This window comes from Schistocerca nitens, unplaced genomic scaffold (genome assembly GCF_023898315.1).
Source record: "Schistocerca nitens isolate TAMUIC-IGC-003100 unplaced genomic scaffold, iqSchNite1.1 HiC_scaffold_380, whole genome shotgun sequence".
Taxonomy (NCBI): domain Eukaryota; kingdom Metazoa; phylum Arthropoda; class Insecta; order Orthoptera; family Acrididae; genus Schistocerca; species Schistocerca nitens.
In genome coordinates this window covers 652,356-677,637 of record NW_026045914.1, presented here as the reverse complement: position 1 = coordinate 677,637, position 25,282 = coordinate 652,356, and the positions used below count along the sequence as shown (strand labels likewise).

The following is a 25,282-nucleotide window of genomic DNA, read 5'->3' as shown; positions in this document are numbered from 1 at the left end:
TTATTGGTCAGTAGTAGAGTGAATGTCTCTCTCTGTTCTTCTTGTAAATCTGAGAGTCAGCTGCGGTCTCTCATGCTCTGAAAGCACGTATGGAGCTTGAGCGATTCCCAATAATACACTGAAGCGCCAAAGAGAGTGCTATAGGCATGAGTTTTGAAATACAGAGATATGTAAACAGGCAGAATACACCGCTGGGGTCCGCAACGCCTGTATAAGACAATAACTGTCTGGTGCAGTTGTTATATTGGTTACTGCTGCTACAACGGCAGGTTATCAAGGTTTAACTTAGTTTGAATGTGGTGTTATATCCGGCAAACGAGTGTTGGGACACGGCATCTCCGAAGTAGCGATGAAGTGGGGATTTTCTCGTACGATCATTTCATGAGTGTACCGTGAATATCAGGAGTCCGGTAAAATATCAAATCCCAGACATGGATGTGGCCGAAAAAACATCCTGCAAGAACGAGAACAACCACGACTGAAGAGAATCGTCCAACGTGACAGAAGAGCAACCTCTCCGCAAATTACTGAAGATTTCAATGCTGAGCCATCAACAAGTGTCAGACTGCGAACGGTTCAACGAAACATCATCGATATGGGCTTTCGAATCGGAAAGCCCACTTGCATATCCTTGATGATTGCAGTACACAAAGCTTTAAGCCTCGCCTGGGCGCGTCAACACCGACATTGGACTGTTGATGGGTGGAAACATATTTCCTGGAAGAACGAGTCTCTATGTTTAAACTCTATCGGGCTGATGGACGTGTACGGGTATGGTGACAACCTCATGAATCCATGGACCCTGCATGTCAGCAGGGGACTGGTGGAGGCTCAGTAATGGTGTGAGGCGTGTGCAGCTAGAGACAGACATGATCATTATTGAGACTTACAATGTCTTGTTCAGAAGAGATATCCATCCCCTCGAACTCTTACTGATTTATATACAGGCCTGCAGCATTCATGCTGTCAGTTCCCTCCAACACAACGTCAGCCGTCAGTCGAGTCCGTGCCACGTTGTGTTGCGGTACTCTGGGTGCTTTGCAGGGGCCCTACATGATATCAGGCAGGTGTACCAATTTCTTTGGCTTTTCAGTGTATTACCTGGCAGAGTGGCGGATTCCGCAGTGCATACCATCTGAGATACCATCTGTGCATTCTTCCCTCTCACGCTGCCTGGCCGTTCCCTACTGCTTATTTATCATGGTAGTAATAATATTGACTTACATCAATGGGCTTCTCCTGTTTCTTCTCTCGTCTCTTCCGGCGGTTGCGAGGTTCTACAGGAAGCTTGAAATCGTGGGAAACAGACGGAAGAATTTCTTCGTCCACATTTATCACCTTGAAGCGCCCAAATATACGAACCTGGGGGAGTTTTATTTTTACCATCACTAATTTAGACAAGACGTCATGTATACAGCAGATATAAAGGTTTAGATATCTTAATTGTAATAATTAAACAGACTATATATTCAATAAGTAGCCTATAATTGTAGTTTTAAAAGAATTTTGGTACGTTGCTATTGATGTGTGCTGAAAGTTAAGATAGCGAATAAGGTAGAGAAGTAAGAGATACAAGGGGAAAAGACAAAGGAAGATAGTTATGGAGCATACTTAGTAAATTATGTGTAGTTTGTTGCAACTAGTGCCAAGGCATCAACAAACAGTTAACGTATGACACAACATCAAATAAATTTGAAGTGCCAGTACACAATTAAATACGTAGGGAATTGCAAGTGAGAGTGCTTACTAACGAAAATGTAAATTAATGTTTATAATTATCTTTGTTATCATACTAGTTTTTCTTAGCTTATTCTTACCATCGTCATTTAAATTTGTGTTCCTTGACACTGCCTAATCAACCTCGAGTTTCGATTCTGGAACATTACAGGGGGTCTCTACGACAGCACTGTTATCTTTTGTTTAAGAATCCCCACGCTCTAATACCTTCTCTAACACGTCTGTGTTCTCTGTTCCGGTTATTTATTTTCTTATCAACTATTCTTCAAGTTTCTAAACTTTCTCCTGCATGAGCTCTTGGTAAGCGTCACAGGCACTGGAACTGTAACATACGTTATATCGTTGTGCCCTTGTGTTCATTTTTCTACAGTGGATACGTACTACTTCCTGAAATTACTGCACACAAATCAAAGTCATGTTTCGTCTTCTTTTTAAACTGATGGTATACGCTTTTACCTATGTACGGAAGTACAGGTATCCAAACTAACACTCCCTATGTCCATATCTTGCCTACTGGAGACTGAGGTAGCACGTCGAAAGCTCTTGCCAGATTTTGGTGCACTGAGTCACTGTTAACCTTTGTTTCTTATTTAGTGAAGGTGGAGTGCGGAAGAACACTATTGCGTGTGAGACGAGTGATACGTTCCGAAACCCTGACAGTTTTACAGACGAAGCTTAGTGCACAAGTACTATTGCTCCTTTGCACCTTAGAATTACCTTAGGTTCTTGTAACCACTGCACGATACTAATATTGGATTGTAATCAAATGCAATTCTTATTTAGTCCTTCATGTACAAATGAAAGAGTTATCCGGCAGAGTAACAGATTCTGCAAAGCATACAATTTGATACTTTATTTGGTCATTCTTCACTCTCGTTCTTTCTTACCCTTTCTTCGAGTTTACTTCACACGGCTGTACTGATATTGACTTACCTCTGCATAGCCGCCCTTCAGCGTACAATCCACACTATTATCTCCATTCCTGATGTGACTGGCTGATTCTGGGGTCCATTGGCAGGGAAATATCTCAAACACAGAAGGCACTTGTGACAACCTCCTCTTTTTCAAGCGGCCATAAACCTGGAAGAGTGGGTTGCATATTTTTCTAACAGATGCGAACATTCTAAACACTTGACTTACAATACTGAAGCAGAGTTTATACAACATATGCAGTCCATAACTGTGTCGTTTAAAGGATGTGAAGTACGGTGCTACAGATGGCGGTTATAAATTAAGACATCAAATAAGGCAGAGAACTAAGAGCTACAAGAATGGAAAACACTAGACAAAACTGTGGCACGGTAATATGGCTACTGCTAAGGCATCCTGTAATAGTTAACCTGGCGCTTTAAAGGAGAAAAATTGTATGTACAATAAAGGTTTAGAATATGTGAAGCAAATGTGGACAGATATATACAGTAAACACGTAGTGAAATATGAAGGCCGGAATATGCCGGACTGAAACTCGAGTACGAGACCTTTGCCTTTCTGTGAAGTTTGGAGGTCGGTAAATGAGGCACTGGAGGAAGTACACTTGTGAGGACAGGTCGTGTGTCGTACTTGGTTGGTATAGTCGATGGAGCGCGTGCCCGCAGAAGGCAAATTCATTCAGCTGACATCGTCCCACTGAGATCTCTATGCTACCAACGAATGAGACGAATTTGAAAATTCGTTTAGAACATAAAGACTGGAAGACTCTCTGGTTCAGAATAAGCCTGCTACATCAAATATCACATAGGGAACACACATCTGTGTACAGCCGGCCGGTGTGGCCGAGCGGTTCTAGGCGCTTCAGTCTGGAACCGCGCGACCGCGATGTTCGCAGGTTCGAATCCTGCCTCGGGCATGGATGTGTATGATGTCCTTAAGTTAGTTGGGTTTAAGTAGTTCTATGTTCTAGGGGACTGATGACCTCAGATGTTAAGTCCCATAGTTCTCAGATCCATTTAAGCCATCTGTGTACACTAAACGCATATCCTTATTGATGGCCTCATGAAAATTATGCTCTGTCATATAGCTATGGTTAATATCATGATGTCAGAAATGGGAAACATGTGACATTCCTCGCAGTAGCACGCTGGGAAGAGTATTGATGACGTAAATAACTGTAGACGTTTTACAATCTACTGTGCACCTATTTTAATACCGCGTAGTCTGCGATTGTGTGACATGACTGGGTTACATCCACAAATGGAAATGAAGTTATCCATTAAAAGATATAAAGTTTTCCTAAATATTTGAACCATTCATCAATTGCTACTCCTGAATATTCTCAAAAGGAGCGATGTTAGATCCTACCAGGCATGTTTTTACCGTTTGACCCACAAATCTGTAACAATATCGACTGAACGTAATTTTCGGTTGCCTTCATGCGTACTTCACTCTACTATTTATTAAAGACAGGATGCTGCTGTCCGCAGCGTTGCGACTGATTGCCACATTATGTATAGAAATTGCCTCCTAGTAGGAAGAACGTAAGTACGCGGTCTTCTTTTCTCAAACCGTTAATGACTGCATGCTTGACTGAAGGAAATTGTAATGTAATATACAGACATCGTATAAACACAGACTGTGTGATGGTTGTAATAATTAGTCTCTCCCTCCGCATGCACAACAAAATGCGAACATAGAAAATATGGGCAATATGCGACATATGGAAGTTTTGGTCGGTCCGGGATGCGTACGTGTATAGCCGAAATGTTTTCTTCGGTTCAGTTTACTAGCTTAATTCCAACCATTAGTGTTGTTACCGTTCTCACCAGTTATAACGAGTCCTTTTGTAAGCAGGTATAGCTATTACGCCGATCCGAAGATCATAGGAAAGTGAGCGGCTAGTGTTACGGGGGTGATGGATACGAAGACGTGTGGCTGCAATTGGGTTACGTGGCTCGACCCACACTTATTTCACTGTCACTGAAAATGCACTTACAAAACGGTGGGGTGAGTGTGCACTGCAGGAGGAGCTGTCGTTTGGCGATGGCTTGTTTATGACGAGAAGTTGAGAGAGTTTAGCCGAGTCCAGAAGCTGATACAGTGAGATTCTGTATGGTGCTGTATCAGTGACTATATTAACTGTAATGTAACTGGTCGTTGGCTTCATTGTGGAATTTTTCATACAACTTAGACTTGCTCAGTGCTTACCTTCTCCATGTCCACATTTCTGTAATCATAGACTTCCGTCGAACGTGCTTTCTTTGATTTCTGCCGCAAATCACGTGTCTTCTTCCTGCAGGGAAGACACAGACAGCACAGAATGCTGTAAAGCACCTGCGAAGACAAAAGAACATTAGAACACGTGTGATTCAGAGTTTATGTATTCAGACAGCAAAATGACACCGCCTCATATTCTTGCTGCAGAGCAGTCAGTATGTTAGGAATTTTTTGTGGACTAGCTCTCACATGGACTTGATCCTTTCCTCAATTTGTTTGAAAAATACCATAAAAGTACAAAATATCACATGAAGAGTGCCGGAAACTCACAGACTATCCCCCTGCCTCCTCTACCCCAGGAAAGAACGACATGTCATGAAGCAGGCACGCAAGTAACCTTCACGACGTTCACGAAGATTGGCAGCCACTATCAGTACACGCGTAACACCAGCAGCATCACATTAACAACCGAGGTACTCTTCCCCACCAAAGTAGAGGCACACATGAGAGATTTAAGAAATGGAACTGTATGTGCTATCACCTATCACGGTTCTCGGGGTCGTTCAGTGGAGCGTTCGGTCAGCCAAAGAAAATGAAGAAAGTCTTCCGAGAGATTTCATATCCAATTATATCTGCAGCTTGCGTTTCCGAAACCTTTTTGGCACAAGACAGACGTATCATTTCAAGAGAGTTCTTTATTATCAGGTCGAGCAGGCCAGAGTGGAAAGGCGGTGTCCCTGTCCTGCTGTGGTTGGAAGCACGGATCAGTTCCCGTACTATAAGACTGTAGATACCAGAAGCACAGATATAATTACGTTTTGTATCATTCACCCTGTTATCGGTATGTTTCTCCCCGTAAAGCAATGTAAGCGAAGTGGAGTGGAATGCACTGTTGGTAAAGGTTGAACAACCTCTGGTGCTCTGTGGGGATCTCAACGCTAACATCGCAAGATATGTAAATTCGTTTCAGAGAAAAAGCTCCTATCGGGGCACAAAATTCGAATATTCTCCTTTTTGAAATGACTCTGACTGAAGTATGGTCTACCAGCTGCCTCATTATACTTCCCTCAGCGCCTTTAAAATTTTCCCAAATTCTTTTGCACGCGAACATATTCGCACTCTGTTTAACCCGCAACGCATCTCTCATTCCAACAAACCCCCCGTCACTGTAACCCGCACCCCTACTACTACTGTATCCCCTCGCTGTAATTGTCTCCCTCTTGCTCTCTATTACTGCTACTGTTTCATTCACCCATTCAAACTGCCGCCGCCTTCTCACTGTCGCTATTTCTCTCGTCCTCGATGTCACTGTCGTAGACGCTGTCTCTCTTTATCACTGGCTGTCATTCCCTTTCAACTGCACCTTCCCTTTACTCCTGTATCACTAGCACAGTCTCCTTCACTCATTTCCTAGCACTGTCAACTACGAAGCTATGCCACTGTACACTCTCTTCCTCTCGCAATCCTAATGTCTCCTTCGATCTTTCTATGCCACAACCATCTTTTACTATTTTCCAGTATGTCTGTGTCTTTTCCTCTGCTGTTTTAACATTCTCTCTCTGCATAAAAAAGCGCGCGAATTTGCCTGAATGCCAAAATTTTTGGGACATTTTTAAAGGTGCTCAGAAAAGTAAGATGAGGCAGCTGGTACTCCACTTTTCTGTCAGTCTTTTAAACAACAGCGTGTCCGCCGTTTTCGTCCTCCAGTAGAAGCATTTTTCCGCAACTTCCCCACTTTTGCCAGCCACAGTAGGGCAAGTCACTCTTATGAAGAGAATTTTATGAGTCAGTAAAATTTTGATACATTACTTATATGAAACTGAAATATTGCGCGACTAATTTTACACCTCACAGAGGATTTAACGCGCACAAAACTTGCCCTGTGCTTCAGCACTACAACGTGGGCTTCCCAGAACTCTTCTGATGTCAGTGATGACACTTTACAACTTGTTCATCGGTGCTATGCCACTTCATAAACTACGTTTTCGGCTCACAACGTATTACGCTTCTTCGTTACACGCTAACACCCCTGTGATATCATGGAATACGGAATCTTCACCAATGATTGCGTAGCGTTGGTTAGCACGTAAGTAACATAAGATCTCCATATCTTAAAAAGACAGCCTGCAATGCTGGAAGACATATGCTACAGGTTGTAAAAATAAAAAAAAAGTCAGGAACATCTGAAACAAATAGTTATTGTGAAACGTTGAATAGTGTTATTAAGCTGTCCGATGTGTTGAATACAGTATGAAAACTCAGAAATCGCAAATGGAGCCCGGACCAAATGTTTGTCTTACGACTGCAGTCCCGTTATTCCACCAGTAGCCGTAGAATCTGGCCATATTCTGTGATCACCTTTTCAGCTAAAAGAGCTGAAGAAAATGCTGCAGTCCTCGGCGAACTCTGTCCTTGTAGTGGGTCATGTTCACCATCCTTCGCTGTGTAATTAGCCAAATAGTGCATTGACAAAGTTTCTACGAACTTTGGAGGGTATTTGGATGACACTCCTCTCCTCACTGAACAGTTCAAATAATTATTCCAGCTCCGTGACCTAAAGCAAAGGCCGGAAGTACAACGTTGTCTTGAGCCGGAAGGACCCTTAGATAGTTTATTAAGACCCACTCAGAGTGGTAGCTGCGATAGAAGTATTTGCTTTCAGAAAACCAGGTGAGGTTTCCGAAGGGTAACGGGAACTATGCGTTCTTCGTATTATACAATTTGAAATTTTTCGAACGTTCAACACTAGGCAACATTTTTGCATTAGCGTTTATCGACGTAAAAGTGCTCACGACAATGTTTAAAACTCACTTCTACTACAAAAATTAAGGGATATGTGTATTCCAGAGACGTTTTTGTTTGGTATTCAAACCTTTCTAAGACACAGTGCTCTGACTGCAGAACAAATTGCTCGTACAACCTAGAGAAGACTGCCTCAGTGCTCCATGCCCAGCCCTTATATGTTTTAAGACTACACACGAGATACGGACCACGGACAACATCATTTCACCCGGCCCTGAAACTCTCCGGGTTGCAGATGATTTATACCTTTCTCCTATACACCACGGTCTTGAAGCCAATTCAGCGTCTTGAATCCTGTACAGCATGATCTTGAATATCTTTGCATGGCTTTAGACAGAGTCGTTTACGCATTAAGACGCTATTACAATGTCAACGACCTAACAATTTCAACTCAGAAATGTTCGATAGTTCTCTTCAACCGGAGATGGTTGCGACGGTGTAATTCATCCATTTTATTACATAGTGTCTCCTTCCCACGGGTAACTGTAGTCTGTGGTGTTTGGAACGCGCTTCAGATGGGATGATCACATATCTATTGTAATCAGGAAACAGCATTAACATTACGATATCTGTAGATGTAACTTTGTAGTGTGTGGAGCCCACCATTCTCTTGAACGTACCCTAGGGCTTCCTCCGCTCAGTCATCGATTATGGATACCAAAGGTGCACCTCATAAACTTGAAGCAGTACATTTCAGTTGCCAGCGACTTTGCCTTGCAAAACGCTTGAATCTCCGCCGTATAAACTACTATTTCGCCTCACACCCCGTTACACATGCATATCTTACTTGTTCAAGTAGGGTAACTTTCGACCTTCGTCTCACGGAAACGGATAAAGATATGAAAACAACTTTCAAGGTTATCTGCGCTCGGTATTGTAGGAGTATATCGTAGGAACTCCAGTCGTATGCTATTAAAATCCGTCTTAGAACCCGCGGCTCGGTTTTGGTAGAAAGAATACATGAAAAAAGTTTTGGGTGTTTTCTGAGAACCGCCCATAAATTAATGGTGCCTCCAGAAGTCTCTTAAGACACACCATACACCATATCAAACGCAAAAAACACCAAACGATTGTGTCCGTTTGCCACAGCAAGACATATTGTGAAATGTTCATATTTTGAGCCTGCACTGTGGGACAGTGACAGTAAGACGATGCTCCTTTTCGGTATACAATATAGAAGAGCAATCTGTTCGTTAACAGCCATGTTCTTCTATATTGATCCCAACTTGGCCGGCCGTAGTGGCCGAGCGGTTCTAGGCGCTTCAGTCTAGAACCGCGCGACCGCTACATTCGCGGGTTCGAATCCTGCCTCGGGCATGGATGTGTATGATGTCCTTAGGTTAGTTAGGTTTAAGTAGTTCTAAGTTATACGGGACTGATGACCTCAGATGTTGAGCCCCATAGTGCTCAGAGGCATTTTATCCCAACTTGAAGTTGTAATATTTGCTATTATTATGTGGGTCTCCAAGACTTTAATATTTGCACTGAAGGTGGTTACTCGGTGACTAAAATTGATTTTCTGTAATAAATGCTTTCACACCCTTTACGACGGGTGCTACCGATTTCGTTGTTTACATACTGTCAATTGTCAACGATGGCTGTCCTCTCCTGATGTGTCTTCCCCCACAAAGGCAGCTCTGTTGACGATATCACGTTATGTTCGTTACCAGATGATAATGTTTCTACTTAATATGGCATGATGCATTAGGATCCGATCATTTCCCTAATGTTATGATGACAAACCGACAGCAAAATTCTTCCCTAACACTCCTTGGCACTCTTTCAAACAATCGTGGAGAATACAGTAGCTGTTGTGCCAGAAACGGATCCACAGCACGTATCCTACTACACATTGTTCAATGTGTTAAATGTGACAGATCTCTCTATCCCAAAAACGACATGCTTCTCCGTAATAGATTAAAAGCTCTGTGACATGGGAGACGGAATCCTCACAATTACTGAGCAACGTGGAGTAGCATTTAAGCAATATAAGCTCTCCTTATCTTCAGCAGACAATCTGCACTGCTAGAAGACGGATGCGAAACTAACGGTTTGCAAAGAAAACTAAAAACGTCTTATCTGGATAAAATATTGTGAAACGATGAATAGAGATATTAAGATATCTGATGTGTGGAGTACAACAAGGAAACTCAGAAACCGTAACTGGAATTCAGACCAGAGAGAATTCGTTAGATTTTGTGCATGACGACTAAGTACTCGGCGAGTAGATTTATTGGTCTAGAGGGACAGCAGTCCGACAGTAGATCAATCACCCTCCTACGGGATGTAAGATAAATTCTTCCGCACATAAGATCCAAATCGGAAATGTAGCGTCTTAATTGCTGACTAGTTAAAACATTAGATCCGGTGTGTAACACCTGCGGTTGAATTCAATCTCATATCTACATAGGCCCATTTCGTACTCCATTACTACATATGTTTGTAAACCTCAAAATTCTCTACTACAGCTCAACTGTCGTATTCGACGAACATTGTTCATGTTTATACTAATGGCTTGTGCTTGCAAGAGATTTCAGCAGTACGACGTGTATTTCTTGTTCAGAAACTGAAATATTCCAAGCAATTTCGTCTTCCACCACATTTCTCATTTTCTACAGCAGAAGCTATAGCGATTCGAGAGACTCTCAGATCTGGTCGTCCCACGGTGCTCCAGAACGTTCTGTAGCGTAACAATCCAAATGTGTATACGAATGTGTTCAGCAATGTCCATGGATCAGTAAAATGAATATTCGGGTACTGCAAATAAGCGAAGAGGTGCATGAATCTCCTTTCCATGGAACCGAGGACACTTGGTATTAGTTTACAATGACTAGGACGAATAGGTGACGAACAAGGCCGGTGTTTCTCACCCTGTAATTAATGTCATTTACCATCCTAAGAATTCAGGTTGCGGAAGACGAAACTTTCCAAGGAAGAATGGGCAGAGGATTGGGGCCTTTTAGTGTACTATAGAAGTCAGTACTACACTCCAATAAAAGCACCTATTAGAAGCTCCAGCAGGTTTCGAAAATTTCAGAAGAGGAGGAGGCTGGTAACTGTATCCAAATAATAAACTGAACTTGTTGTGCCTGATTGTAGGTTGTACTTTGCACCATATGTTTTCTGTTCAACACTTGGTTCCGTTCCTGGAATCTCCCAGTAAGTTTCAGCATCCGACTGAAGAAAGCTGTATCGCACTGTTGGCGCGGTTTGATTAAAGAAAGGTAATCTCAGGTTGTATATGTGTATATATTCCGCTATATAATAAGAGATCGTTTATTTGCTGAAAACAATGTAATGATGAAAAGTAATGCCTCCAAATTTTTTATTCTGTTCACAAGATCGGTTGAGGTATTACGTGTCATGCAAATTGTTCGGTTGACTTTTCAGCTTCGCATACGGAAGATGAAATACGCTGGTGCTAGAGTGTAACATGTCTGTGTGCATCGTAATTATGTCGTTGCGTGAGAAACAGAATCTCAAAAGGCATAAAATACCAATTCGGAGGGTTCGTCTACACATGGAACACAGGCGAGGGCTGCGACATCTGCAACAATCCGTCGGTTGTGTTCAGTGTCATGGATCATCCCCCGTACAGTCCCGACTAGGTCTCATTTGTTTCCCATCTGTTTCAAAAACTTAAAGATTACCATCGAAGACTTCGGTTCAGTAGTAATGAAAGGGTGCAAGCAGAGGTGATGTAGGTGTTGGGTTGGCAGAGGAGCCAACACCGTGTTACGAGAGGAGGCCGAAATAGCACGCGTTTTAGCTCACGCAGGCTGGCGTGAGGAGGGAAGGACTATACTGGCGTGAGGTCTGGAACAAGGAATTAGAATTCGGAAAGCGGACGTAATTAGTTTCATACTTAACTTTAATCCATTATGATGAACGTCGCACTTGACGGTACATGATTCACAGTATTATCTGTTCAGAAGACATAGTAACTGAATATGGCGCCTTGCTAGGTCGTAGCAAATGACGCAGCTGAAGGCTATGCTAAACTATCGTCTCTGCAAATGAGAGAGTAAGTAGTCAGTGAACCATCGCTAGCAAAGTCGGCTGTACAACTTGGGCCAGTGGTAGGGAGTCTCTCTAGACTAGACCTGCAGTGTGGCTGCGCTCGGTCTGCAATCACTGATAGTGGCGACACGCGGGTCCGACGTATACTAACGGACCGCGGCCGATTTAAAGGCTACCACCTACCAAGTGTGGTGTCTGGCGGTGACACCACAGTAGGCATGAAGAATAATGGTGTAGAATGTTAATAACGTACGCTTTATTTAAAAAGCCTTAAGAGATTCAGCACTTTGTACACATCCGGCAACGACATACACATTCACATTCACAGTAGAGAATGCAAGGCGCAGAAGAGAGTGAGGAAGAAGAGGTGGAATGTGATGACAAAAGCGATGCATTTCGAATGAGGAAATGCTCTAGAACACCAAACCCTGAGCCAACACTGACAGTAAAGATGCTCCATGCCATGTGCCGTGTCCACCTGAGATACTGAATACAACACGGAGAATTTGATTCAGATGGTTGTTGCCCAGCTGTAAGTGTTTCAGGTTATGAAGTGCACTAAATACATTTGTCTCTCAGAAAAAACGAACTGCTTATTGCAATACCATAAAAATAGCAGAATTGCGCCATATACGCAGCTACTCCAGAGAGTAACACACGTTATCCCACGCTAAGATCACTGCGCAACTGGACTGGCACGTTATGAGAAGAGAGACAATCCTTGAGACTCCTGCAGACACAGCTACACTGCGGTACGGATAGTAACTGCGTCACAGCTTCAGAGTGAAATGGAACGGCGACTGGGAAGGTGCTACTAAGTTGAGTTGCGCGAGACAGTCCGATTCTTGTGGGCAAAACATCTAAATTGCACACAAACTAACCGTGAATTCTGGCTGTGTGTGTACAAAATGCAATGACGCGTCCCGCTGTATTGAAACGGTGTTATCAATTTAACCAATACTGAACAGCATTGTATGACGCTGATAGGAAAGGAAGGCCGTCGATATCGACTTGGGTCGCAGACGACAATGTCCAGAGAATCGAGGAATTGATTCAAAGAAGTCGCGGTTTATCCGCGATGAAGAAAAACACTTAGCAGTTCTGGAAAGGCTCCGTGACCAACGAGCGGTTTTCTGTCGTCGAGTAATTGAAGGACTGATGGAAGGCCCCGAGGCCTATTTACAGAGATTTGGTAACTATGTTGCTAAACTGTCTCATGTATCTGTGTTAGTTTGAAGTGTAAGAGAGCATTCTACACCTTTATTCTTCATGCCTACATCACATCTGCTTGCACCCTTTCATTACTATTGAAGCGAAGTCCTCGAAGGTAATCTTTAAGTTTTTGAAACAGATGGAAAACAGGCGAGATCTAGTCGGGAATGTACGGGCGATGATCCATGGCACTGAACACAACCGACGGATTGTTGCAGATGTCACAGCCATCGTCTGTGTTCCATGTGTAGACGAACTCTCCGAATTCGTATTTTCTGTCTTTTGAGATTCTATTTCTCACGCAACGACATAGTTAAGATGCACAGAGACATGTTACACGCTAAAACTCAGAGCACTCTAGCGCCAGCGTATTTCAACTTCCGTCTGCGAAGCTGAAAAGTCAACCGAGTAGCTTGCAAGTTACTTGGCCTATCACGACAATCTCCAACTTACTATTTGAGGGCCCCTCGTACGTAAACTTTCCTTATCTTTTCTTCGCATTTAATAATAAATTAATATTCTGTGGTAATTGCACATTTATATATCAGTCGGCAGTTTATAAGTAAAGGTCAACAAATTAATCCGCGGAAATAAGTCATTACCAGGATGAAAAACGTGTGTGAGTACTGATGTAAAATATACACTATATGTCCTAATATTTGGTGAATATCAAGAATTTTTGTAATTTAGTATTTCAGTCTTTTTGGTCCCAGAAAAAACACTGACCACCGACATAAAATTTTCATTCACGATATCTAAGTTCAATATTCAGGAGGATTCAAAACATTTTTTGATTTACATGAGGTAAAAACACGACTAAATGAAATTTGTGTTTATCTGTGATTACATAAAGGTGATATTGTCCATGTGGATGCTTCTCATTCTCTCCTGAGTTGTGTTTGGTATATTGTGTCTGTACCTGATATGTGTGTATTTATTAGCTACAAACCACGGAAATCCATAAATCCGGATAGCCGAACGCGGTCTTGAACCGTCTTCCGCGCCACCACGAGTCAACTATGCTAACCATTGCTCCACATTGCTCGGGTCGCAAAACTTGGCTACACCATCCATCTACTTCTCTACATAGTCGCCGATCAGCGTTAGACAAATGTCGCACCCTTGTACTACACTTGCAGTACCGTCGCCTTAGAAGGCAGTTGCCTGCGCTTTCCGAGAATTCTATAGGCTGGTCTGCAGTCTTGTCTAGTCGGGACTGCATGGTGGATGATCTGTGACAGTTGACACAAGGCGCCGATTTGTTGCAGGTGTCGCAGTGCTCGTCTCTGTTCCACGTGAAACCAACTCTTCCTCATGGAGAGCGGTTCATGTGAGCAGAGATGACACCCAGAGGGAGCCATTTCTGGCTGTAGGGCAGGAAATCAAACAATTTTCAGCGAAAACGCTGCAGGAGCATCTTCATTGCCGCTGCAGTGTGTGTCCAGAAGTGTCATGGAAATGCCTAACAGTTACGTTACGTGAGTTGCATCTAATAAGGCGAAATCCCTGGGCAGCCATTTGTTCTTGGCGGGGAACACTATCTTCTGTGAATTTTTACTTCATCTCCGTTCTCTCAGAACTGAAAAGAGTGACAAGACGCTATTGACGGGCACATCTGGGACACTGCCGGAGACATCTGTGCAAGGTTTCATCGGATTTTCTCTGTGATTTAGAATTCACAACCCCGCAGACCTTAGTAATGGAATAGCCCACATCAATCTTAATCAGCTACGACGTATATTTTGAATGTGGACGAGTAGGAAGAGCAGCACACGTTGGCGGAGAGGTTAATGCACTTTAGTTTCCTATGTTTCGAGCTCTTCAGCGGTCTCAGCTGAAATTTACCGCGTTTCCGTAAGTCACTTCAGGCAGATGCCAGTTGGTACGACTGAGAATAGATGATCCTTATGGTGGCACATCTTTGTCTTATCCGCACGTCAAGCTGTTGCCAAACCCATGTTTTCCTGTCAGCTATATTGTGATATTGTGATACTGTGATCCACGGCATAAGCTGAAGTTCCAACATAGCTCGAGACATCCTTTTGATCTGTTGGCAAATTTTATTATCGTTAGTCAATAGTTTGACTCCTAGTAATTAAGCTTCCATCTTCCAAATTTGTACCTGGAACTCAAGAAATTCACTCAATATTTCTTCCCACACAATAGCTGGTTCACAGGTAACATCCCTTTAGAAATGTTTCTTTTTTTTGTTTTGAGTCTGTGATGTCTCCCTAAGTAGTGAAGCTATTCTATTATCGACAACGCTAAACAATTACCTTCACTGCATTTGTCATAAATTTCAGTAAATGTATCAACGACCAATACATAGTGGACAAACATTTGAGATTCGGAAAATAAATGCTAGTTGCGTTTACTATGAGTCGTTGCGTTGTCAATGCACACCTCAGCACAAAATGCAGCTGTTGCAAGATGATAAAATACGGTGGCATCGCCACACGTTTTTTTATGATAGTAGATCTTTTAATTAATATGCACAACACACTTAGAGGCGTTTAACTAATTCTATTCCATATAAACGTTTTCTGTGACTGATATACCGTTGTGTCCGAATAAAAGACTAAATATCGAGATTTCAGGAACATGCAAATAACATTTACAAAACCTGAATTCTCTTCTTACTGACAGTACTTAGCTATAAAATGCTGTGACAGGAACGAAACTTCTTGTGTGTTGCCGACGCGACATCGTACCGACGTGCAAGGTACTGGACCTCAACTTCCCAACAGCTAAAAATGACATTTATCACATTTTTCTGAGCATGTCAACCTGTATGAAATATTTCGAATCACTTTCAGTAAACAACAATGTTATTGCTATGCTGATCATAAGTTGCTATACGAACGTAGTTTCTTCGCAATGCTTCAGCAGTGGAAAACAAAATTCTGATTTTGTGAGGAAAGAGTGGTAATGATTTATAGCTGCAATATCTTTTATTTTCTATTCAAACCCATCTTCTTGTGGGGTTAACACAATTCATTTCTGGTGATTGGACATACAGGTTTTACTAAATGAAAATAAAATTCTTAATTGGGATGCTGATTTTGGTATCACAGTGCTACATTCGGATTACGCGTGATTAAGGAATTAAGGGATCGCATTCAGACAGTCCTGGTTGTCAAAAAGTTTAATATGGTTGACACCGGATGAAAGGCGACCTAGTTGCGAAGCACATACTGCAAAAGACTTATCTTTGATGGCGGTAGGTCGGAGAATTACTGATGAACCATTTTACCGGACGTAGACTCACTACGCTTGGGAGAAACACGAACACACCAGAGACGGTGAGATAGAGCTAAAATTAAGCAACTTCTTATTCCCGAGTACTGCATCTACTCTGTGGACTCGTGATATTAGATTCACGTGAATTAGCGCAAGCAATATACGTTGCTCACATCAACAGTTTTATAGAGACCAGACGGGCCATACCGCGACTCCCTTAAGTGTTAATCCTTTGCAGAGTTAGCAGTCCCCTGAAGATCGCCTTAAATAATCGGAATGTTTTATTCGGTCTTTCGGTTGACCATATTGGCACCGAAATGGTAGATAATTAGGAGAAAACCAAACAGATGAATCCGATTTTCAGAAAAACTTCCACCACGGATGATTGCAATAGGGTACCTCCTTTCAGTCACTGGACAAACGCCGAGGTGGTAGTTCGAGACAAGTTATCACAAAAAAGAAAATCAACTAAAATCGCTCAACAGATGAAACACATCGGGACCTGATAAAATGCTGGAATATGCTGTAGAGATTACTCTAAGAACTTGTTGCCCTTCAAGTAACTCTTTATTGTAGGTCGCCTGAGCAACTGAGGATGTCAACGTATTGGATGCAGGCCACTCCCGTTTTCGAGAAGGATCGTCAGATAGATAGATATAATTATATCACTGTAATGCCAAGACAATCTGTCGGAGAATAGTGGAATATTTTTTATATTTAAGCATTATGAACCTTTTGCAGGAAGAAAGTTAAAAAAGAGTTTTCTGAAAACAAAGACCTTGATCAGCTTTGTAGTTAACGTAGAAAGTTCTTTGGGAATACACGGAGATGCATCCATCGTCTGTAGGAAGGTTGAAATGCCAAAAGACTATAAGCAAAATGGATAAATTTCTGCAGTGAATCAATTAGTGGCACAGTAACAGGTTGTACCGTTTAAATTCTTCTCATTATAACACACTGTCTATAGATTGCTGAAGAAGTCCATTATTGTTCGAGTACGGTACTGGTGATATATCAATGGAAACTGAAACAACGATAAAACACGCAGAAGTGGCATGAAGCCGAATGATGGTGTACAAATAATTGTAGGAAAACCAGATGCCAAGCTGAGACTCACTAGAAGAGTCTTGAGGAAATGCAGTTCATCCACGAAAACAGCTACTTACAAAAAACCTTGCTCGACCAATGCTTCAGTACTGCTGATTACTCTACACATTTTATCATCTTGGAGTAATAGAAGAGTTGCAGGAGATCCAGTGGAGATGGATATGTGTCGTCACGGGGTTATTTAGCAGGTGCGAGAGCGTTATGGAAATGCTCAACTCCAGTGGGAGAGGCTACAAGAGTAGTTGTGCACCGCGGAGAAGCTGCTGTTGAAATTGGGAGAGAGTGAGTTCCGAAGAGGATAGGGCAGGATAATATTTTCTCGCTTCCAGCTCCCGCGAAATCATAAAAAAGTGAAACCCTGAGTGTTTAGAGAAGTTACGGTAGCGAATTATTATGTTATCTTCTCAAGCACCTTTCGCGAATACAACAGGAAGGGTGGGAATTCACAAGCACTCTCGGCCACACGCCGTAAAGTGGCTTGCGGAGTATAGATTTCTATGTACAGTGATAGGCGATTCACGATGGAGACTGTGAGTGCCACATACGAAACTCTATATTATTCTGATTACTACGTATGAGATAATAGCATTCAACAGTAGCGGGTTTTTGGTTGTTGCACACAGTCGAGGTTTCTCCTTAGACGTTGATGATGGCTCAGTGTAAACAGTTATTGGTCACTTACCTCCACTGGCTTCATGGTTTCCTCTGATATCTGCCTGTCTTCAGTAATCAACCTTTTTCGGCGACGACTTTAGCTCCTTCTAGCACAGATGTGCAACTCACTTCACTTTTCAGCAGATTCTTTTTCTACAATCAGCGAAACGCACCCCAAAAGCTTATGTTCACCAGGCAGACAAATGCTGGGCAACGCACGCACCACGTCCCACGATGTTTCATTGTTGTGACCCTCGCCTGGGAACAATCCTGAAGAGTTCCCATCGTCTGTGACTGTAGAAAACATTCTAACCATACGCGATTTGTTTGTATCTGTCTGTTATTCAATACAACAACCCTCGTATGAAAAGAAGAAAACAAAAAATTTATTTCTTCATCACCGGAAATCCGGAATCTAATTTAAAGTTCGCCCAGAACAACAAAATAAATGGGTAAGAGAGACAATTAGCAAAACCTACATTTTTCTCAGTTAGTTTAGCTAGAACCGGTCTCGGTTTATTTTATTGTGATCAGATCGAAACATTTTCATATTGTGATATTCTGGCGAAAATGAGCACGAAATATGATTGGAAGAGACATTCGCCATCAAATTTGTAAATTTATGCATTAAAGCAACGCGAGGATCTATAATTCGTTCAGTGTATTGAAATTTATTTCTGATTTTGGAGATAACAGCCGACACTGAATGGCGTGATGGTCAAAATTACCTGATCGTGAGGGGTAAATGTCGTGTTAAGAAGAGTGAACGGCAGCACACAATGACGATACGTTCAACGTGTTAACGAACTAACGAAGGAGCAATGCTTAGAGTTGTTTCTACATTAAGTCAACTGGACAGGTTGGGCGTATAAAGTGCTAAATAACAGAGCTCCCTGTAAAATACCCACATTGAAAATTACGTGTACACATACGACTGAAGCTCTTTAAATTCTAAACGTAAGGGAACACAAAAGTGCTACAGATGGAGGTTTCCACGCCCTTTTCTGTGTCAGTGCAGTGCATGAAAAGTACGGGGAAAATGAGAAAGAAAGATAGAAGGAAAGAAGACAACGTAAACGTTCCAGATGAAAAGGATGAGAACGGAGTAACTGAATGAATGAAGACGTTTCATAGTAAGGGAAAAGGAATGTACCAGGGCGAAAGGTGCAGGTACGTTCCACATCAGAAATTATACCTGTACCCAAAAGTTGAGAGTAATAAAGAAATGGCAAAACGCTTTTAACTGGATAACCAATAATGATGTACAGCCACGGAGAAAATTGCCTTCCCATACCCGGTGTAAATCACAAGCAGCCGTTTATCTTGATACCAACGTCGACGAAGCGCAATTACTTCACGGACATATAATAATCTTCTGCCAGAGGGGCATTAAAATCCTCAATGAAGTAGCAGCAATTGGCCGAAGCAGTTTTCCGCTGTCACTGCGACCCCAAAAAATGTACCGCAATGTAATCGTAATCGCTATTATGGGCCACATATCGATAGTTTGGGCTCACAGAGCCAAAAAGTTTAGGACAGCCCAGACTCTACGGCGAGCACAGGGAAGCGTACTCCTGCAGTTGACAGTTCCGAACAGATCAACACCGTCCGAGGCGCTGCAGTGACAATAGGCATGCTATCTCTAGACCTAAGCTTAAGAAAGGCAGGTCCACTATTTTGGCTGACAAATGGCGAACATGATAAGCTAAAAGAGATACTGGACATATGAGCCACATCGAATAAGAAAGTGATGTCATGCACTGATAGAGAATGACGTGAAATCTGGGCAGGCTAGAAATAGCTGTAGGGACATGGTCCATACCTAACTGCTTACTGATTACACTTGTTAACTTGGAGCAATCGGCACCCTGACCACATCGTCTCAGAAAGTGCCATCAGCCTACATGTTACATACAACGGAAGGAACGCTTTGGGAATACTATGTAACATAATAAGGAATGAGGAACTGTGGCATCAGCGGAATTCACGTAAGGTTAAAACATCAGTTTATGATCTTCAAGCCTACATAGCAGAGAGGCAACGAAGACGAGACCACGTATCATGGAAACGACACACAACACGGCAAAATATCCACAGACGACAACCTTCCAGAAGCAGTGAGGAGACGAGCCTCGATGAGGACAAGGAAGGATTTCCTGAGACCCTAACAGCCACTTAGTAAATGAATCGACTTCATCTACTTCTGGTACGATGGACGTGGGAGAATTATGGGCAAATTTTAAACACATTGTAAATCATGCATTGGACAAGTATGTACCGAAAAAGTGGGTTACGGACGAAAAAGACCCACCGTGGTTTAACAGCGCAATTCGGAGAGTGCGCAGTAAGCAAAGGCAGTTGCACTCGCGGTACAAGAAAGATCGGGAGAATGAGGACAGACAAAAGTTTGTAGAGATTCGTGCTGCTGCAAAAAGAGCGATGCGCGAAGCGTACAACCACTACCACCGTCATACCTTAGCAAAAGATCTTGCTGAAAACCCAAGGAAATTCTGGTCTTACGTAAAATCGGTAAGCGGTTCGAAGGCTTCCATCCAGTCACTCACTGATCAGTCGGTCCTGGCAACGGAAGACAGCAAAACAAGAGCTGAAATTTTAAATTTAACATTTGAGGAACCTTTCACGCAGGAGAATCGTACAAATATACCGCCGTTTGAGTCTCGTACAGATTCCCGTGTGGAGGACATAGTGATAGACATCCCTGGGGTTGTGAAGCAGCCGAATGGGTTGAAAATAAATAAATCTTGATGGGATTCCAATTCGGTTTTACAGAGAGTACTCTACTGCATTGGCTCCTTACTTAACTCGCATTTATCGCGAATCTCTTGCCAAACGTAAAGTCCCGAGCGACTGGAAAAAAGCGCAGGTGACGCCTGTATATAAGAAGGGTAGAAGGACGGATCCTCAAAATTACAGACCAATATCCTTAACATCGTTTTGTTGCAGGATTCTCGAACATATTCTCAGTTCGAATATAATGAATTTCCTTGAGACAGAGAAGTTGCTGTCCTTGCATCAGCACGGCCATAGAAAGCATCGCTCCTGCGAAACGCGACTCGCCCTTTTTTCACATGATATCTCGAGAACCATGGATGAAGGGTATCAGACGGATGCCGTATTCCTTGACTTCAGGAAAGCGTTTGACTCGGTGCCCCATTGCAGACTCCTAACTAAGTTACGAGCATATCGGATTGGTTCCCAAGTGTGTTAGTCGCTCGAAGACATCTTAAGTAATAGAACCCAGTACGTTGTCCTCGATGGTGAGTGTTCATCGGAGGTGAGGGTATCATCTGGAGTACCCCAGGGAAGTGTGGTGGGCCCGCTGTTGTTTTCTATCTACATAAATGACCTTTTGGATAGGGTGGATAGCAATGTGCGATTGTTTGCTGATGATGCTGTGGTTTACGGGAAGGTGTCGTCGTTGAGTGACTGTAGGAGGATACAAGATGACTTGGACAGGATTTTCGATCGGTGTAAAGAATGGCAGCTAACTCTAAATATAGATAAATGTAAATTAATGCAGATGAATAGGAAAAAGAATCCTGTAATATCTGAATACTCCATTAGTAGTGTAGCGCTTGACACAGTCACGTCGATTAAATATTTGGGCGCAACATTGCAGAGCGATATGAAATGGGAAAAGCATGTAATGGCAGTTGTGGGGAAGGCGGATAGTCGTCGTCGGTTCATTGGTACAATTTTGGAAAGATGTGGTTCATCTGTAAAGGAGACCGCTTATAAAACACTAATACGACCTATTCTTGAGTACTGCTCGAGCGTTTGGGATCCCTATCAGGTCGGATTGAGGGATGATATAGAAGCAATTCTGAGGCGGGCTGCTAGATTTGTTACTGGTAGGTTTGACCATCACGCGAGTGTTACGGAAATGCTTCAGGAACTCGGGTGGGAGTCTCTAGATGAAAGGAGGCGTTCTTTTCCTGAATCGCTACTGAAAAAATTTAGAGAACCAGCATTTGAGGTTGACTGCAGTACAATTTTACTGCCGCCAACTTACATTTCGCGGAAAGACCACAAAGCTAAGATAAGAGAGATTAGGGCTCGTACAGAGGTATATAGGCAGTCATTTTTCCCTCGTTCTGTTCGGGAGTGGAACAGGGAGAGAAGATGATAGTTGTGGTACGAGGTACCCTTCGCCACGCACCGTATGGTGGATTGCGGAGTATGTATGTAGATGTAGATGTAGATGTAGACCTACAAATCTGCACACCTTTGGTGGCACAGCAGCACAGCCCCTGTGGACCCTGAGTTGTATCTCAGTGCCGCATGGGGTAACTGTCCAAACAAGTAAACTAGCTTGGTTTTAATACAAAGTACTGTAATGTAGTGTAGTACCATGCTGTGTGGCCCGTAGGTTGCAAGTGCTACTCTGAGATGAAGAGGTTGGCACAGGATTGGAATTCGTGGAGGGCCGCATCAAGCAGTCAGAAGACTGATGACAAAAACAAAAAAAAAAAAAACAAAAAATGCCTTCATTCTAGATTGAGGCATCTTTATGGGTATGGGAGGCGGAGGTGGTTCATTCCAACTTCTCGACACTCTTGTGAATGACTTGGCGTTACAGGTAGATTCTCAAACCTTATGTGTCCAGTAAATATTAGTAGGGGAGTTGTTCATGATTGCTCATGTCATGCCTGTCACGCACGGCAATCGCTTTCCCTTTTCCACATGCCCCAAGGAGATCTAAATCCACTTTATTGCTACCCTTGTCTGCTATCCCCATTGCCAGACATGTGCTCTATACTTCCGGTTGTCACTCTTTCAGTAAATCCCAAGCCTTTTCCTAAGGCACACAGTTACGCAAATCACAACTTATAAGTAGGAGCACATTACCCCAGGAATATGCAGGGCAAAGGATAACTGTCATAAACTCACCCACCCCTTAACCCTAAGGAAATTAAAGTCAAGTGAACTACTTTATCATCACAAAATGACACTCGAGAATGCTAAAGTGGAGTTTTAAATTAATCCATGGGCGTGAAGAGATGATGAACAGCCTGATATTTGCAATGTTCTGTATGCCTTTCACGGCACCAGTTTCTGGGTCGACAACTTCGTAGCGGTCGTCGCCCAGTATTTATACGACTCCTTAGGGAGCACATACAGATGATAGATCTTGACTACTTTCTTTTCTACGAGATCACATCGGTGATGATTCTGACTAGAATCAAATCGCCTTCCTTAAACGTAGGATGCTCGGCTGTCTGATCATGTAGCTCCTTCTGGTGAGATTCCTTCCACCTCGTTCTTGTTAGCGTGTTTGACATTTTGTTTGCAATACCTCTTCTGGGGAAGGAGGTAACTGCACTGCGGCACTGACAGGCATAATTACTGGTGTCTGGAGCGTAACCTCAATAGCAGAATAACTTGTACAATCGTGGATCAAACTATTAAATGATCTCTTCGAACTATGCGATATATTGTACCCATTTGGTATTTTGAGCTGAACACAGTGGATCCGTGTCTGTTTCCCCACTTCGAGGGAACGCCGTTCAACTGTGTCTGCGGCTGCATGGTAAAGGCTTGTCCGGCGAACAGTGACTCCTCACTGCTGCAGTTCGACGATCCAGGGACGAGATGTAAACTGGGGGCCACCTTTGTGGTTGATGAACCTGGAAGTGTAACGCCACGACCAACTCACTAGATCGTCGAGAATCGTGCACATGTGCCAACAAATAGCTTTCATGTGGATCCAGAACAGTGGCAAGCCATGCGTGGACTTTGATACGCCTGTACTGATACGAGATATTCTTCCACCTGTAAGTTTTACAAAGGATTATGCGGGCACTTCAGCTCACATCCCAAATCACTACACACAGCCAGCGGGAGTATCTTGACTGTGCTCGTTAGCTTTCCTAAGCAACGTCTGTAACGGAAGCGGCTGCTATTGGTTGTGTACCATCATTATAGTTTTGAGACGGCACAGAGCGCCAAGTTTTCTTGATTTCCTTTGTTACTGAATTAAAAAACTGAAGGACAGCGGGAATTAAGTCATTTTCCTGTCAAAGCTATGACTCAGTAAAGAGCGGCCAATAACTGTAGCTGGACTGAGCGTTTGAAACTCACGACCGTTACAAACTTAAGATATGTTGGCTGAGATGTCTAGTCGATCCTGACACAGTCGCCACGTCTGTAGCCTTCGGGTGTTGGTGGATGTAACTGCAGCAGATTAGTGAAGAACCACAGACTAACATTGTTCTGTAGCAGATCGCTAACCAGTCGATCATCTGTTCCAGGCGTTGGACTTCATTTCTTACAGCAGATGTTTCATCGCCTAGTAAGGAACTGATTTACGAAAAGGGAATTAGCGAACCTACAGACACTGAAAGTCGAGATAATCTAGAGAAATATATACTCAAAAATGAGCACATAAATGGAAGGAAACTCTGTACAAGTTACTATACGTTATGACACACGGATTTCAGCCACTGGGCAAGCAGTAGACTTGCCAAAGTTGAAAGTATATAAATTAACACAAGAAAACCATCTTCAGCATACAGACCACAGCCCTGGGAGAGCACTGAAATGAAATAAAGGATATCGCTATACCAGAAAAACCAAACAACGGGACACCCGATAACAGTAACAACGGTCGGTCCAAACAGCTTTCCACACTACATGTCAGTCTGCAGCACCAGTGCCTCTCGGCGCAATGGTAGATGTAGCAGAGTACCAAGTACTGTAATTTCGATGAGGTTAGTACCTCTAAACATAACAAGTGGTTCACGGATTGTTAAATTAGGCCGTTTCCATGGTAATGGAAAGCACTATCCACCAAAGGACGGTAAGTACCGCACACTGAAGCTGGCGATGTTGCGCCAGACTGCAACGGAATGGACTGGGGAGCTGCACCTCTGATTGCTTACAGACTCGGTCAATGAGCTACGTTACAGCTCCGTCCTTGTAGCCATCCGAACAGGTGTGAGAGGTGGAAACGTTTTTTCTGTCCTGGCCGTCAGGGGTGGCCGAGTTCCGGCTCTCAACTTGGGTGACCTGAACTGGAGAGAATTCTCAGAACGCGGGAGTACTGTGTGTGCCTCCGTCACGGCGTGGCTTCAACAGCGACTCTAAATAACGGCCAGAGGCCCGATTTCACCATCTGGGGCGTTTCCTACATTAATTAATCGTGAAATGTTAAATTTGTTCTGCGTCTCCAACTGATGGAACTGTATGTAGACAATAACTCGATAATGTCTGTGGACGTGGGAAAACTAATCTAGTAGTGTCAGTTCAGTATTTAAGTTTGATGAATTGTGAAGTAATTAATCGACTCGTCTCAGCTAAGCGTCAGTTTATTCGCATCTTTCTCTTTTTTTTTTTCTCA

General features: G+C 42.9%; 1 protein-coding gene across 1 annotated transcript in view; it reads right to left on the bottom strand.

Annotated features, from left to right (window-relative positions):
• Positions 1-25,282, bottom strand: part of LOC126230336 (dehydrogenase/reductase SDR family member 11-like) — a 183,631-nt gene that overhangs the window by 45,013 nt on the left and 113,336 nt on the right. Inside the window, exons 7-8 of the mRNA XM_049942395.1 lie at positions 4,879-5,004; positions 2,671-2,817 (exon numbers count right to left, since the gene is read on the bottom strand). Of these exons, the coding sequence (XP_049798352.1) occupies positions 2,671-2,817; positions 4,879-5,004 (273 nt within the window). The remainder of the gene's footprint in view (positions 1-2,670; positions 2,818-4,878; positions 5,005-25,282) is intronic.